At 48.5% G+C, this 16,051-nt stretch overlaps 1 protein-coding gene across 1 annotated transcript in view; it reads left to right on the top strand.

Moving 5' to 3' along the window:
- The first annotated feature begins 370 nt into the window (after window positions 1-370).
- The window catches only part of LOC119395198 (neprilysin-like), a 56,101-nt gene continuing 40,420 nt past the window's right edge, over window positions 371-16,051 (top strand). The window contains exon 1 of the mRNA XM_049416117.1: window positions 371-743. Coding sequence (XP_049272074.1) covers window positions 371-743 — 373 coding nt within the window. The remainder of the gene's footprint in view (window positions 744-16,051) is intronic.

The raw sequence follows: 16,051 nt of genomic DNA, 5'->3' as shown, positions 1-16,051 counted from the left end.
GCAGAAAGACAGACGTGCCGACAAACAGTGCCGACAAAGAAAGAGGAAGACGAAGACAGTGTGATCCTGTTGACGTCCCTGCGTGTTCCACGTCAGGGACGTCCACCTCAACAAGCCATGGCGCCTTCAACGTCGTGGACGCCTTCGAAGGCCCAAGCCTTCTGTTATATAAGGCGTCGCTACCGACGACGGCGCTGTGAGATGGCACGCGCTTGACGGCCGCCTCAGGGAGAAGGAAGAAGATAGAATAACCAGTGATGTCTTCGCTAATGCTGTCATAATCATTATGCACGATATAACATATTTTGGCGACGAAGATTCACCAACCCATGTGCTACCGGCTTGACACTCAGCTGAGACTTCCTCCACGATGAGTATTTCGGGGCTACAACCGCCACCTCCGTTCCTGTCTTCACCTGGACACCCGGACATCCCATGGGAGCAATGGATTCAGGCATTCAAGAACTACATGATTGCTTCGGGCGCCTCCGATTTACCTGCTATTCGTCGGAAGGCGATCCTGCTCAACTGCTTGGGATTGGAAGGACAGCGCATTTTCCAGACACTGGCGACAACGGACGACCCATGCCTTATGGCTGCAAGCGCTGCGGGAGGAACATTGGCGTCGTCTCCAAGCCCGGATGACTTCGACCACGCCATCGCGACGCTGGAAGGTCACTTCAAGAGCACGGTGAACGTCACTGCAGCGCGTCACCGTTTCCGTCGACGTACGCAAGCCCCAGGTGAGACTGCGGCTGATTACGTCACCGCGCTGAGAAGTCTCGTAGGAGCATGCAATTTCGGTGACTTGGCGGACGACATGATACGCGACCAGCTCATTGAGAAAACTACAAGTGGGTATTTACGTGAACGCCTTCTGCTGGAAGAGTCTCTCACGCTTTCTAGGGCTCTTACCATTGCGAAACAGCACGATCAAGCGACTAGAGAAGCAAGAGAACTTGCACAAGATGAATCACAAGTTCATCGTGTAAAAGATGCTAATATTTCATATGAGAGAGAAAGGCATTGTAGCACGTGTACTTGCTATGACATGCAAAGTCAGTGTCGCAGATCTCAGAAAGAGCAGGAATGCTACCGTTGTGGTTCTACGGCCCACCTTGCAAATAGCTCGCAGTGCAAGGCCAAGGCACATAAGTGTCGAAAGTGTGAGAAAATGGGCCATTTTGAAAAGGTGTGCAAGTCGCTACGAAAGTGTGAGAAACATGTTCAGCATGTCGCCGAAGATAACGACACAGCTGACCCAGACGACCACCTAAGTGTCTGTCAAATCTGGAGCCGTAAAAAGGGAATTTACGCAGCGTTGGAAATTGAAGGAATTTCTGTGTCATTCTTGATCGACACAGGATCATCGGTTTCGATCTTGGCCGAAGAACTTTACCAACGCCACTTTTCCAAAGCGTATCCACTGACGTCTACGTCCGTCCAGCTCCTCGATTATTCTAAGTCAGCAATTCCTATACAAGGATGTTTCATTGCTACGGCCTCATTCCATGGCCGATGCACTTCTGTCCTACTTTACGTTGTGCCTGGAGGAACAACCATTCTTGGACTTGATGGCATCGCGGCTCTGGATATGAAGATTCACGGGTCGCCTCTCAGGTGTCTTCTAATGACGCAAGAAACTCCCGTGCTACCTCCGGAATTACGGTCCGAGTTTGAGCACCTATTTGCAAAAGAGCTGGGAACTGTGAAAGGTTTTACTCACAAGGTCAAAGTTCGCGCGTCTGTCCAACCGGTGGCCAGCAAGTTGAGACGCCTACCACTCGTCATTCGCGAGCAAGTCTCGGCCGAAGTTCAGAAATTAGAAGCTCAGGGCATCATTGAGCGCGTCGACTCTTCAGAGTGGGTCTCACCTATTGTCGTAGCCAGAAAAAAAGATGGCTCGATTCGCATGTGCGTTGACCTACGGGAGCCAAACAAAGCTGTAGTAGTCGACAGTTTTCCTTTGCCGCAAACTGAGGAACTCCTGAACAGCTTGGCTGGGGCACAGCGCTTCTCGAAGCTAGATTTAGCTTCTGCATACCACCAGTTACCGCTCAGTCCAGAGAGCCGTGACCTTACCACGTTCATAACGCATGACGGACTATTTCGCTTCAAGAGGGTTTGCTTCGGACTGGCATCGGCGCCCTCAGCGTTTCAGAAAATGATGCATATGATCCTGAAAGGGTGCAAATGTGTCCTATTCTACATTGATGACATCATCGTGTATGGGCACTCCCGAGAGGATCATTTGGGCAATTTGCGCGCTGTTTTGAAACGTCTTTCTGATGCTGGCCTCAGGCTCAACCACAAATGTGTTTTTGACGTAGCAGAGTTGACTTTCCTAGGCCACGTTGTCACCGCCAGAGGATTATTTCCGTTGATGTCATCCATTGAGGCGATAACCAAGGCACCATCACCTACAACCATAAACGAACTTCGCTCGCTGCTGGGACTTGCAGGCTTCTACTCCAAGTTCATCCCTCATTTTTCTGATGTTGTCGAGCCAATGCGTGCCTTGCTTCGGGGAAATGCGCCTTTCGTTTGGAGTGCGGCAGCAAACAGCAGTTTGGAGCGGCTGAAATCTCTGCTTACATCTTGCGAAGTTCTTCATGTTTTTGATCCTCACTTACCTGTGTACGTTACAACTGATGCCTCCGGATATGGACTAGGTGCTGTACTTCAGCAGGATAACGGAACCTCGCTGCAAACTGTCGCATTTGCCTCACGCACACTTCAACCGCATGAACGGAAATACTCAGTCGGCGAACGTGAGGCCCTTGCCTGCGTCTGGGCTTGCGAACACTGGCACGTTTACTTGTGGGGACGACCTTTCATCTTACGAACAGATCACGCGGCTTTGGTGACGCTCCTTTCGACGAGAGGCACTGGTCACCGACCATTAAGGATTGCGCGCTGGTCCTCACGGTTGCTCTGCTACAACTATACCGTTGAATACAGGAAGGGCAGCGAAAACGTCGTGGCCGACGCGCTCTCCAGGTTACCCGTACAGAGTTCAATCCGCGATACATCCGAAGAAGAATTTATATGTCTTTTGTCTCCAGTAGTTACCATGCAAGAACTTCAAGAAGCAAGTGCCAATGATCAGGTTATTTGTGAAGTTAAGCACTTCACGACTACTTCTTGGCCTGACAAGAAAGCATTGTCAAAAGAGTTGCTGCCTTACTTTTACGTGAGAGCTGAACTCTCTGTCGTCAGTGATATACTGTGCCGGGGTGACAAGATTGTCGTGCCTGCGACTGTGACACGGCGTCTTATGGATCTGGCCCACGAGTCACACCCAGGCATTAGTCGTACCAAAGCGCGCCTGAGAGAGTCCTATTGGTGGCCATGCATGGATAGCCACATTGAAGAACTTGTGCGCACGTGTGTGATTTGCCAGTCTTGCGACAAGTCTGCACGTACCTCTGCAGCGCCGATGCAACCCGTTCCTCTTCCCGACAGAGCCTGGGAAAAGATTGCTATCGACATCGTGGGACCTTTCACGCAAGCTTCAGCCGACTGTCGATTTGCCATTACTGTTATTGACTATCACAGCAAGTGGCCCGAAGTGGCTTTCGTACGAGATGCGACCACTTCTACAGTAAAGAAGTTTTTACTTGAACTTTTTGCACGAGAAGGATACCCACGTGGTCTCGTATCCGATCATGGACCACAGTTTTATTCAGCAGGCTTTGAAGAATTTCTCACAGAACGCGGAATAACGCATTACAACTCTTCTGTGTATTACCCGCAAGCTAACGGCTTGGTGGAAAGGTTTAATAGGGTGCCGAAGTCATATATTCAACTAGCCCTGTTTGAACGCCGTGATATAAGAACAGCCATGCTTGATTACCTGCAAGTATATCGCTGTACGCCTCACGCGACTACTGGTGTGGCACCCGCTGTTCTTCATGGACGTCAACCTCGCACAAGACTCGACATCGTGGGATTGCCTGACAAATGCTTCAGCGCGGACCCGTCAAGGGCGATTGAGCAGTTGCGAGAGCGCGTAAGAAACAAGCAAAGGATGTCGAAGAGCTACACCGATGAAAAACGTGGAGCCCAGGTACCCAGCTTCGTCGTTGGTGATTACGTACGGGTTAAGTTATCCACAGTTCATGGCAAGCTGTCTCCACAATTTTCCGCGCCCAAGAAGATAATTGAAAAACGTGGACCAGCCTCGTATCTGTTGGAAGATGGGCGAGTGTGGAACGCATCGAAGTTAGCCGCTGTTCACCATGGAGCTGTCAACAAAATGAAATCCGGCACCTCTGCTGTCATGAACTGGTCACCGACATCTAATCAGTCATCTAGTGCATCACAACATGACACATCAGGAGTGGATAGCCGTGAAAATGCAGACCCTGGAGCATATGCGGCAGAGAGCACGCAAGTTTCCCCTAACCTGTCAGGATGTGATGCGTGCGTAAGAAGAAGCGCACGTAAGAAGAAGACTCCGAAGAAGTTGAAGGACTATGTTAGACAGTAAAGGAGAACTGTGTCTTTTTTTTTTTGCAAAAGGGGATATGTTATATAAGGCGTCGCTACCGACGACGGCGCTGTGAGATGGCACGCGCTTGACGGCCGCCTCAGGGAGAAGGAAGAAGATAGAATAACCAGTGATGTCTTCGCTAATGCTGTCATAATCATTATGCACGATATAACACCTTCGATGTTGTTGTCCCTGCGGGGACTAGTCCGGAGGCCGTCGTCGACGCGACGGCCTCAATAGTTGGCCTCTCCGAGGTACACTGTGTTCAGCATATGGGAGGCATGAACTTCCAAGTCACCGTCAAGAGCGTGGCTTCCATGACTCTGATCGTCGACGCTGGCTACCTGACCATCGGTGGCGAGCGTATTCCCGTCGTTCCTGTTGGCCCGCAGGTAACTAACGTCGCCTGCCTATTCCTGCCGTCCTTCGTCCCCAACGAAGTCCTCGTCCAGGCTCTGTCCCCATACGGCAAGGTGCTATCTGTAAACGCAGGCTTCATGAGCGCACGACGCGGAGTCCTTACAGGCACACGTTTTGTTCGGATGGAAATGAGCACCACGAATCCCGTCCCCAACTACCTCAGAGTTTCTGGTCATCGAGTCACTTTTGACTACCGCGGCCTACAACGTGTTTGTCGTCGGTGTGGCTCCAGTGGACATTATCGTGCACAGTGCACAGCACCGTTCTGTGGTCGCTGTGGTGTCCACGGGCACGAAAGCGAAGGTTGCGACCGCCCGTGCCGACGTTGTGGAGATGGTCACCCTACCACCGTCTGCCCATTGCGGCGTTCGTATTCGGATGCTGCTGCGGCGACCTTTCCTCCTCTACCGACTGTGTCGCCTGCGGTAACAGCTGAACGAGAAACCGGAGCTGCGGACGAAATACCCAGGAATTCACCTTCTGAAGCTATGGTAAACGGAGAAGTGTGCAGCTTGGCCAATCCCAACGCGCCATGTTTGCCAGCCTCGCTGGCAGCAAAAGGTGACACCACGGTTGCCGTGGCGCCCATTTCAGCCAAACACAACGAGCCATGTTTGCCGGCGTCTCAAGCCGAGAAGCAAAAGCACGCAGGGACCGACGCGCCGGCCCCATCCTCAATTTCAGCGGCTGAGTGCACAGTAGTCTCAGACGTTCCGAAGTGTACGGACGCTGGCGTTTCGTCAGGTGCAGCATTAAAGCCGAGTGAGCCAACCACATCGGTTCCTTCAGAAAGTCAGGCTCGCGACTTCCTTGAACAAGTTGCAAGGCGCCATGGAAAGTCTTTACTGACGCGCCTCGACAAGCAGCCAACGGTCAAGGTCGTTGGTGGAGACAACGTTGACCCTGCAGCCCTACCGCTACCTGAATCATCGGAAAGCAGCTTCAACCTCGGAGTAGACAGTAGCATTGAGCTCTCCCCTAGCCTAGACGGATGTGATGTGGAGATGCTTGTCCCGCGAGAAGTCAAGCGTGCGCGCACGACTGGCACCAGCTCGGACGGCACCCAGGATAGCTACTCCGAGTCCCAGCAGCCAAAGAAACCTCGACCCTCTTCTAGAGGGCCGAAGTGTGTTGTGTAGCGTGTGCACTGCATGTCCCCCGGACCCCGGGGTGCCGAATTGAACAACACGACCAGGTCAGTAAGGTCACCCTTTAACATTTCAATATGGCCGACACCCTGAAAATTATTTCTTTAAATGTGCAAGGGTTCCGTAATCCTGTGAAACAAGCTGAAGTTATCAGTGTAGCTCGCGCAGAGCATTGTGATGTTCTGTGTTTACAAGAAACAATTTTTTTTACCATTGGCCACGTTCATGCATTCAAACGCACATTTAACTTGGACTGTTACTTTTTCTTTCGCGACATCTCGCTTTAGTGGAGTTGGAATCATTATTTTAGGGGCGAAGCTCCTTAAGGCGGCACCCGTGCGTCCCTCGTAGTCGTAGTCGTAGTGCGTAACCAGTCTTACGCTTTTGACCTCCAAGGTGGTGCCGGTGGGAGATTTTTCCTGTGCGTTGTTGAACAATAAAAAAATTCGCAGCATGCGCGTTAACTAAAAGCCGAATTCTTCTGTCTCTCATTCCCCATTAGCAGCCATTGGCATGTTCCAGTAGGAAACGTTAGTAGAAGTAGAAGTGTAAGTGTTAGCTAAAAGCCGACTTTTCTGTCTCTCATTCCCATTAGCAGCCATTGTTTACCTCCAAGGTAGTGCCTGGCGAGATTTCCCCTGTGCGTGATTAAACAATAAAAATTTTGTTCAAAACGCCGTTGATTGATGAAATAAACCAACGAAAGACGCTAGATGTTTTGTAAAAGCAAAACGAAAGAACGCGCCAGATGTTTCTAAAGCAAAACAAAAAGACGCCAGCTGCTTAACGAAAGACGCCAGATGTTTTCTAAAGCAATGGTTTTCTAAACAATGAAAATTCACAGCGTACATGTAAAATTAAAGTGAGCTGCAAGTCGTCATAACTCATCGAACCTTTAGTATAAACGCGCCCGATCTCACGTCGGTGATGATGTACTGGGCAGAATTCACGGCAGATTCACGGTTTACCGATGAACCTCCGCAGCTTCTCCCACTCATCATCATTCACTCCGTGGATATGCTGTGATTTTTTTAACCGAACTCTCTTGCGATATCATCACGTTTTCTATGACGGGATAGGTCGTGCTCTGGCTTTTGACTGCGTCCTATCGTCATCCAGGCTACGCATTTTGTGTATCTATGGGCCAGCTCAAGCAGTTATGTCTAACGATTTTTTTCGTGACCTGGACGTGTATTTTCTTGACGGTCGGCATGTCATACTCGCCGGGAATTTTAACTGTGTATTAGACACGCGAGCTGACGTGCAGGGTCCGGGATGGGGTCGATCTGAGTGGAACGCACGCGAGCTGCGTCGCCTGGTCCAGCACTTCTGTTTGATAGATGCGTACAGACTAGTACATGGACCACAATATGCCTGGACTTGGAGGCGTGGTTCATCGTCTAGTAGATTAGATCGCTTCTACGTCCCACGTGCGCTAGCTTCTTGTGTGTCGCGATCTGATGTGATACAATTACCATCATCCCCTGTTTATATTTCTGACCATCGACCAGTGGTGCTCGAGGCTTGCTTTCCCTTTTCTTCCTCAGTGAGACCATGGCGTCTTGACATCCGTGTTCTGCATGACACGCGTTCGCGCACCAGTTTGTCTAGAGTCTTGCGCGCCTCCCTGTTCGGTTCCGGTCCAGAGTCGTGGGACGCGCTGAAGGTACAGTGGCGTCTACACTGCTCAGTCGAAGGGCGTGCTCTCAGACGCCGTATGTCGGAAGAACTAGCGGATACTGCCACAAAGCTACGCATTGCTCTTCGGGCGGATCGACTAACTCCATTGATGCGCTCATGGCAGCGAGAGTTGCGGGGACGTTTCCAACGCCTTATTGCCGCATCGTCGTTGTCGGCGGCTGCTTGGCGTTGCAGACGTAATCCATGTGCTCACCCCGAGGTTCTGCGCTTTGCGAGAAGCTCGCTTCTCAGACAGTCGAGTCCGTTGGGAACTCAGGCTGCCAGAGCCCTCCCCGCTGCGTTGCCACCCGCGCGTGATCGATCAGTTTTCATAGCTCCCTTTGAAAACATGGCTCGTACGACAATGTCAACGCATCATGGTACCGCCGAGACATTCACAATGTTTAGTGGGCTGCCTCAGGTTCCACCAGAGGTAGCTGCACAACTTTGTGCAAGTCCGTCAGCTGATGAGGTGAAAGAGGCATTGTCTTCCATGAAGCGCGGTTCGGCTCCTGGGCCGGACGGGTTGCCCGTTGAATTTTATTTAACCTTTTGGGATGACATTGGTACCACTTTCACTACTGTTATTTGCCGTTGCTTCAAGAACTATGATTTCCCTGATAGCTTTCACGATGGTCGAATTGTGTTGATACCTAAACATGACCCATCGTCTGTTCGCCCAGAGGAATGGAGACCAATTACGCTTCTCAACGTTGATTACAAAATTTTTGCAGCAGTTGTCACTCACCGTTTCAGAAGCCTGACGCCTTCCTTAATAGGACATCATCAGGCGTGCTCGATTCTTGGAAGAGAAATTCATAGCCTCTCCTTTTGTTACGCGTGATATAATTGCGTACACGTTAGCGAGATCAGCACGTGGACTCTTGGTTTCACTTGATCAAGAAAAGGCATTCGATCGCCTTGAGCACAGCTACATATTTAGCGTAATGGTGGCGTTTGGCTTCCCGAGAGACTTCGTTGAGCTTCTCAGAAACGCATACAGCGATATACACAGCACGCTGTTTCTTGATGGTTATGAAAGTGCCCCATTTCCTGTTACCCGCGGAGTTCGTCAAGGTTGTCCTCTATCCCCAGTACTTTTAGGGGCGAAGCTCCTTAAGGCGGCACCCGTTCGTCCCTCGTAGTCGTAGTCGTAGTGCGTAACCAGTCTTACGCTTTGACCTCCAAGGTTGTGCCGGTGGGAGATTTTTCCTGTGCGTTGTTGAACAATAAAAAATTCGCAGCGTTAGCTAAAAGCCGACTTCTTCTGTCTCTCATTCCCATTAGCATCCATTCTTTACCTCCAAGGTAGTGCCTGGTGAGATTTCTCCTGTGCGTGATTAAACAATAAAAATTTTGTTCAAAACGCCGTTGATTGATGAAATAAACCAACGATAGACGCCAGATGTTTTGTAAAAGAAAAACGAAAGAACGCCAGATGTTTCGAAAGCAAAACGAAAATACGCCAGCTGTTTAACGAAAGACGCCAGATGTTTTCTAAAGCAATGGTTTTCTAAACAATGAAAATTCACAGCGTACATGTAAAATTAAAGTGAGCTGCAAGTCGTCATAACTCATCGAACCTTTAGTATAAACGCGCCCGATCTCACGTCGGTGATGATGTACTGGGCAGAATTCACGGAAGATTCACGGTTTACCGATGAACCTCCGCAGCTTCGCCCACTCATCATCATTCACTCCGTGGATATGCTGTGATTTTTTTGTACTCAGCCTCGAACCATTCCTGCGCTCCCTACTTAATGATCCATATATTCGAGGCCTTCCACTACCTGGTAGTAATACCGTGAAGGTGACAGCTTTCGCTGATGACATCACGTTGTATCTAAAGAAACGAGGACAGCTTATCCCGTTGCCTACGGCTTTTTGCTGAGTATGGGACTATTTCAGGTGCTGCATTAAATTTTTCGAAATGTCGATATTTGTTCATTGGTTCTCCAGATATCTGCCTAAGTCCCTTTTTCGGTCTTCAAAAAAAGCGACTCTATTCGCATTCTGGGGCTTGATTATGGCTACTACGCATATCAGCCTCCGTGTGGGTTTCAGTTCTCGAGAATGTAAACGACAAGTCCGGGAAGCGCAGGAATACGAATTACCACTGTTGGAAAGAAGGTACTTAGCACAGACTGTATTTTGCGGCCGTGCATGGTACATTTCTCACGTCGTACAGCCTCCATTGAGAATAACTCAGTCGTTGCAATCCCTTCTTGGCTCGTTTTTCTGGTCAGGTGGACCTGAGCTGGTTTGCCGAGCTGCGCTTGGGCAACCACGTAACAGGGGTGGATTCGCGTTCCCGTCTGTGTCTGTTCGCTGCCGGCTGCTTGCTCTGCGATTCTTGCTTCGTTTGTTACACGGTGATCAGTGCCCCGCGCGTGATCTTGCCTGCTATTTCTTAGGAACTAAGATACATTATTTGTTACCGGGAGCACAGCTTAACTCTGCGCCGCAAGCACTTAACATGCCTGCATTTACTCCACGGCAGTGGCATTTTATCACCACGCTCAGCAGGTTTGCCCTGATGTAAACATTCTAGAAAACCGTGTTGTAGACATAACGGCGGCGCTGCTGCTCCCTCTGGTTCCTCCAGCTCGTCTAGCGCGTTCCAGCCGTGTCTCGTGGAGCGCGATAACGGCATCCTTTCTGCCTGGCCATCTCCGCGACTTCATGTGGCGGCTGGGATGGAGAGTACTCCCAACACGAGACAGACTGGAGAGGTGGGGCATGGTGCCGTCTTCCACTTGTCCGAACTGTCCGCTACAAGAGTCTGACCAGCATGTGCTGCAGCAATGTGTAATTGCACGGGTATTTTGGAGAGCCGTTAACACTGGTTTCCGTGGCCTAGGAGTTAATCGTTTTGTCACATCTGGTCGTTGCTCGCGTAGTCGCTTTGCACGCCTTCTAATTGCTGCGGGGGCTTTTTGTTTGTGGCGTAACAGGTGCGAGGCTGTTGCAGCTGGTCACCGTCGTCGTGCTCTGTTTCCAATTTTGGAACTTTTGTACTCGGAACTGCTGTCCTTTTTGTCGGAGGAATTGTTCTTCCTTGGGGAAGAGGAATTTCTACGGCAGTGGTCGTGCCGCTTCCTGTCGGTAGTTAATGGATGTGTGCGGCTAGCTTTTCATCTGACCTGGTTCTTGTAGCCAGGTTATCACACAGTGAATAATATTGCATAAAATCTGTTTCTATTTATTATTTCTGTGTATGCAGATCCCCGTAGCCATGCAGGTTCTTGTATATACACATTTCATGCTCAAACTGTAAATTATGTAAATTACATGTACCATAAAACATGCTGTACATAATGCTGTACATATTTGCTGGCATGTTCAGCAAGTCATGTGTACTGTGTATATACATAGTCATGTACATTGTATATATTGTGATAAGTGTGCGCATGCTAGTTCTTAGTAGCATGCATTAGGGACACCCTGTGAACTTCGACATTTCTGTTAAAACGTTTTGTGTGTATTGTGTTTCGTCATTTGTGTATGTTAATGTTCTTGTTGTACGGACACTGTTTCTAAATGTTCGTAAGGTCCTACGATGAAATAAACTTTTTCTAAACAAGACAGACCAAAATTTCTGCGTTTAAGTTACCCAAGAAAGACTATCGTCTTTAAAAACACTCCTTCCTGCAGTGAACTACACTAACTTCTGGAAAAGATCTTATGCGACAGGATACTTCACCTTTTCGGTTCGCTATGGTCAGCGATATTGAAAACTACATACATTTATATTTGCTCGGCTGTTTATTTTCTCGATCTGTTGAACAGAATACGCATGCTATCCGAGTTATAAGCGTGTCACGCACGAGAGCGAAATCGAGATTTATTAAAATAATAACTGTTTACTGGTATACCTTGAAGACAATTGTGGCATGATCTTTGGCATTGCACAAAACAGAAGCGTGGAACTCTGTTGATAAACTTGGTATGTTATCAATGTTATCTAGCGTATTTTTACGTTTTTTGCAAAAAATGCTGCTAATGCTGCATTGCACCGAGCGTACCCTTAAAATATTGTATAGATGGTGGGAAATGGTCACAGCGAAAACAAAAAAACAAGGCAGATCCCACGCTCACTACTTCTTGCGCAAAATTTTTTAAGACGACGGACGAAACAGACATGGACGTGTCTGTTTCATTCATTGCCACGAGTGTGGATGCAAAACCGTTGTATAAACAGTGTACTGCTGTTTTTCATGACGCGGATCAGCGCACGCGAGAGATTGTGGAGGCAGCCAAAATGCAAGGGAGGGCAGCAACTGCGTGAGCATGACGTCAGTGTCATTGACACATAAGGAAATGGCTTTCTTGGAAGGGTCACTACATTTTGGGGGAGGGAGTAGCTGATGCGCGCTGACACACTGCACACCTGTGGCATTGGTGTTTTTGTTTTGTCATAGTCATATTTGTATATATTTAGGGCACATGTTAATAATAAATTCAGTTGGAAGTTTGCGCCCGTCCGTGTCTGTTTCGTCCGTCGTCTTAGAAAATTTTGCGCAAGAAGTAGTGATCATGGGGTACCAACTAGCTCGAACCCACACCTTGTTAAGATCCCACGCATTGAGGGAGTCGATTTTATGCGAGCCCTAGGTCTATATACATACTGTGTTGCAGTAGCATGCACATTAAAAATTCCGGGATGTGCTATTTCTGATCAAAAGAACATAAAGCACCGTGCCGAGGAAGTTTTAATAAGAGTGCATTATGAAAAAAAAAAGTGCAGCAGTGCAGAAACAGAACCCCAGCTGTTTACGCGCTGGCAACGCCAAAAAAAGAACTGTTTGTCAGAACACAGCAAAATATTTGCAAAATTGATTGCAACGTTGGGAATATCAAGGAGACAAGAAATAGGAAATGAAACAATTAAGTAGTGATGTCAATAATTTTTGATGGCCTATTTTCTACGTATCGTAAGATAACATGCACCTTACCTACCGCACGCCGATTCGCCCGTGCGTTCGGCTGCTGGCGTTCCGAATCATGACGTCGCGCACAACTTCTACGTATACCGTATACACACAACTTCTATTACACATGTCAACCAGTTGAACAGCAAGCACGGTGCGCAGGCAAGCTATGCGTCAGCAATCGTGTCACGCCCGGGCGTGTTCGCTAGGTCCGGATCTGTAAACATAGTTGCATTAGCGCAGTGACATCGTGCAAGATGCCATTTACTTCAACATTTGGTGAATCTTGACTGTTTGCGCTAGCTTTGCAGTCGGTGTTCAGGTTCACTGCACTCGAGACGCAATGTTGAATGTTCTCGATGTTCGATAACGTTCTCGAGTGCAGTGAACCTGAACGCCGACTGCAAAGCTAGCGCAAACAGTCAAGATTCACCAAATGTCGAAGTAAATGGCATCTCGCACGATTTCACTGCGCTAATGCAACTATGTTTACAGATCCGGACCTAGCGAACACGCCCGGGCGTGACACGAAAAGAGACCGATGAAGCCATGAAGAGAGTTCGCGAGCACATGGCAACATTCGCCGTACATTTCATTAGTCACACCGCTAACCGTGCAGTCGATCCATACCTGTCGATGACTCGAAATCACTGCTAATATCCTCTTGAAGAAATACACACACATAATGCCGTTCTGCCGAGCGTAACACGGCACTGAGGCTAAAGATCGGTCACTTCTCAACACACGCTAGCAACGCGCCGGACGGTCTGGAAGGGACATGGCCGCCGCCACCCAATGTTGCCCGCGTGCAGCCTACCTTTGCGGTACTCTTATTTTCCAGTGACTCTACGCCTTTCGAGCCCTTCGCGCCATCTCGCAAGTGATAACGAAAACACGCTGATGTACCCTGATTTGTGAGTACCGCCACCGGCAAATGGTGTATATAAATAGCATGCATGCTGTTAGTAAGACAAAGAACGTGGCGGAGTCGTTTCGCGCTGCGCGCTGATCGAGGGGTCGTAAGTTCGACTCCCAGTGAGGGAACTTTTTCTTCTAGTTTTCCTTTGCCATATGTTAGTCTTTGTATTTTACAACGTCATATCCGTGACGGAAATGCGTCAGTGCAGCCGTGGTGGACCCCGGCATAAAACACTTTCGTGTTAAAAACATGGTTTATCCCTCTGTCACAGGAATCGGTATAACACGAAAGTGAAACCTGTCCTTACAAAAGCAGTACAATGTCTGTTGGTGTTTGGGGGCTATAGCACCGTTTGATGTGGACGCACCTGAGTTGATCCTTGGTCTGTAAACATTCACACTGACGAATGCAGGCCCTCCTGCCGAAACTTTCGCAAAACTTGTGTTTCGTACGTTTGTCGACCTCTTTTTCTACCGTATATATATATATATATATATATATATATATATATATATATATATATATATATATATATATATATATATATATATATATATATATATGCCGGACCCCGGCGGACACGTCGAGAAGATAAAACCTTCTACAGCAACTCCATTTATTATTATTTCAATGAAGAGAAAGAGCTAGAAAAATGTTGTCCGGCTCCGCAGAGCCATGGGAGAGAAAGAGAGAGAGATGAAAAAAGGAAGGCCGGGAGGTTAACCAGATATTAGCATCTGGTTTGCTACCCAGCACCGAGGTGGGGGGAAATAGGGGCAAGAAAGAGGGTCTAGAGAGAGAGAGAGAGGGAGGGGTGAAAAAAGAGGAGAAAAAAAGCCGCCAGATCTCACGCATTGTGGGAATCGATGTAATGCGAAGCAGCCAGCAAAGAGTTGCATACATCGTCTTGTCTGTCATTGAGGAAAATGCGTGCCACTCATGTTATTTATGTTTGTTACACAGTAAAGTCGCGCAATACCAATTTCGGGATAGATCAAGCTAGCGAAACGGCCACCAGCGCACCATGAGCGTGGCACGTAAGACATGCTGTACATGACATGCGTGTCGTGATTTTCATGTTAACTCGTGTTATTTATGGTCGTCACACAGTCACGTCGCGCAATACCAATTTCGGGATAGATCAAGCTAGCGAAACGGCCACCAGCACACCATGAGCGTGGCACGTAAGTCATGCTGCACATGACATGTGTGTCATGATTTTCACGTTAACTCGTGTTATTTATGTCCGTTACACAGTAACGTCGCGCCATACCGATTTCGGGATAGATCAAGCTAGCGAAACGGCCACCAGCGCACCATGAGCGTGGCACGTAAGTCATGCTGTACATGACATGTGTGTCATGATTTTCACGTTAACTCGTGTTATTTATGCTCGTTACACAGTAACGTCACGCAGTACCAACGTTGGTATACATCAAGCTAGCGAAACGGCCACCAGCGCACCATGAGCGTGGCACGTAAGTCATGCTGCACATGACATGTGTGTCATGATTTTCACGTTAACACGTGTTATTTATGTCCGTTACACACTAACGTCGTGCAATACCAATTTCGGGGTAGACCAAGCTATCGAAACGGCCGCCAGCGCAGCAAGATCGTTGGACGTAAGTCATGCTGTACATGACATGCGTGTCATGATTTTCATATTAGCTAGTGTTATTTATGTTCGTCACACAGTCACGTCGCAAGATACCAATTTTGGTGTATATCAAGCTAGCGAAACGGCCGCGAGCGCACCATGAGCATGGCATGTAATCATGCTGTACATGACATGCGTGTCATGATTTTCATGTTAGCTCATGTTATTTATGTTCGTTACACAGTAACGCCACGCAGTACCAACGTTGGTATACATCAAGCTAGCGAAACGGCCGCGAGCGCACCATGAGCGTGGCATGTATATCATGCTGTACATTACATGGGTGTCATGATTTGCACGTTTGGACCTGTCAGTTATGTTCGCCGTACACTCTTGTGACGCCGTATCAATTTTGGTATATGTCAAGTTAACAAAACGCCCGTAAGAGCACCAAGACTGTAGCATGTATACCATGTTGTTCATGACATGCATGTCATGAATTTCATGTTATGACTCGTCATTCATGTTCGTCATACAGTCATGTTATGCCATACCAATTTTGGTGTACATTCGATTAACGAAACGAGCAGGAGAGCACGAAGTCGTAGGCGGCTAGATAGATAGATACGCTCAATGTCCCAGAAGTTCGCTAAGGAATGCTTCGCATATAAAAACGCACGTACACACACAAGATAAATAAATTGGACCATCTCCCCGAAGGGAACCCTGATGGGATGCGAAGCAGCAGCGTTGCGCACGGGTGGCGTCACGGGTTGAGCGGCGCTAACGCGTGTGCTGCGGTGAGCGCTAGAAGATTCGTTGAAGCGAAACTCGGTGTAGCGTTTACTGGTGTAAACG

This window comes from Rhipicephalus sanguineus, chromosome 5, assembly GCF_013339695.2.
Source record: "Rhipicephalus sanguineus isolate Rsan-2018 chromosome 5, BIME_Rsan_1.4, whole genome shotgun sequence".
Classification (NCBI taxonomy): domain Eukaryota; kingdom Metazoa; phylum Arthropoda; class Arachnida; order Ixodida; family Ixodidae; genus Rhipicephalus; species Rhipicephalus sanguineus.
This window is presented reverse-complemented; position numbering and strand designations above follow the sequence as displayed.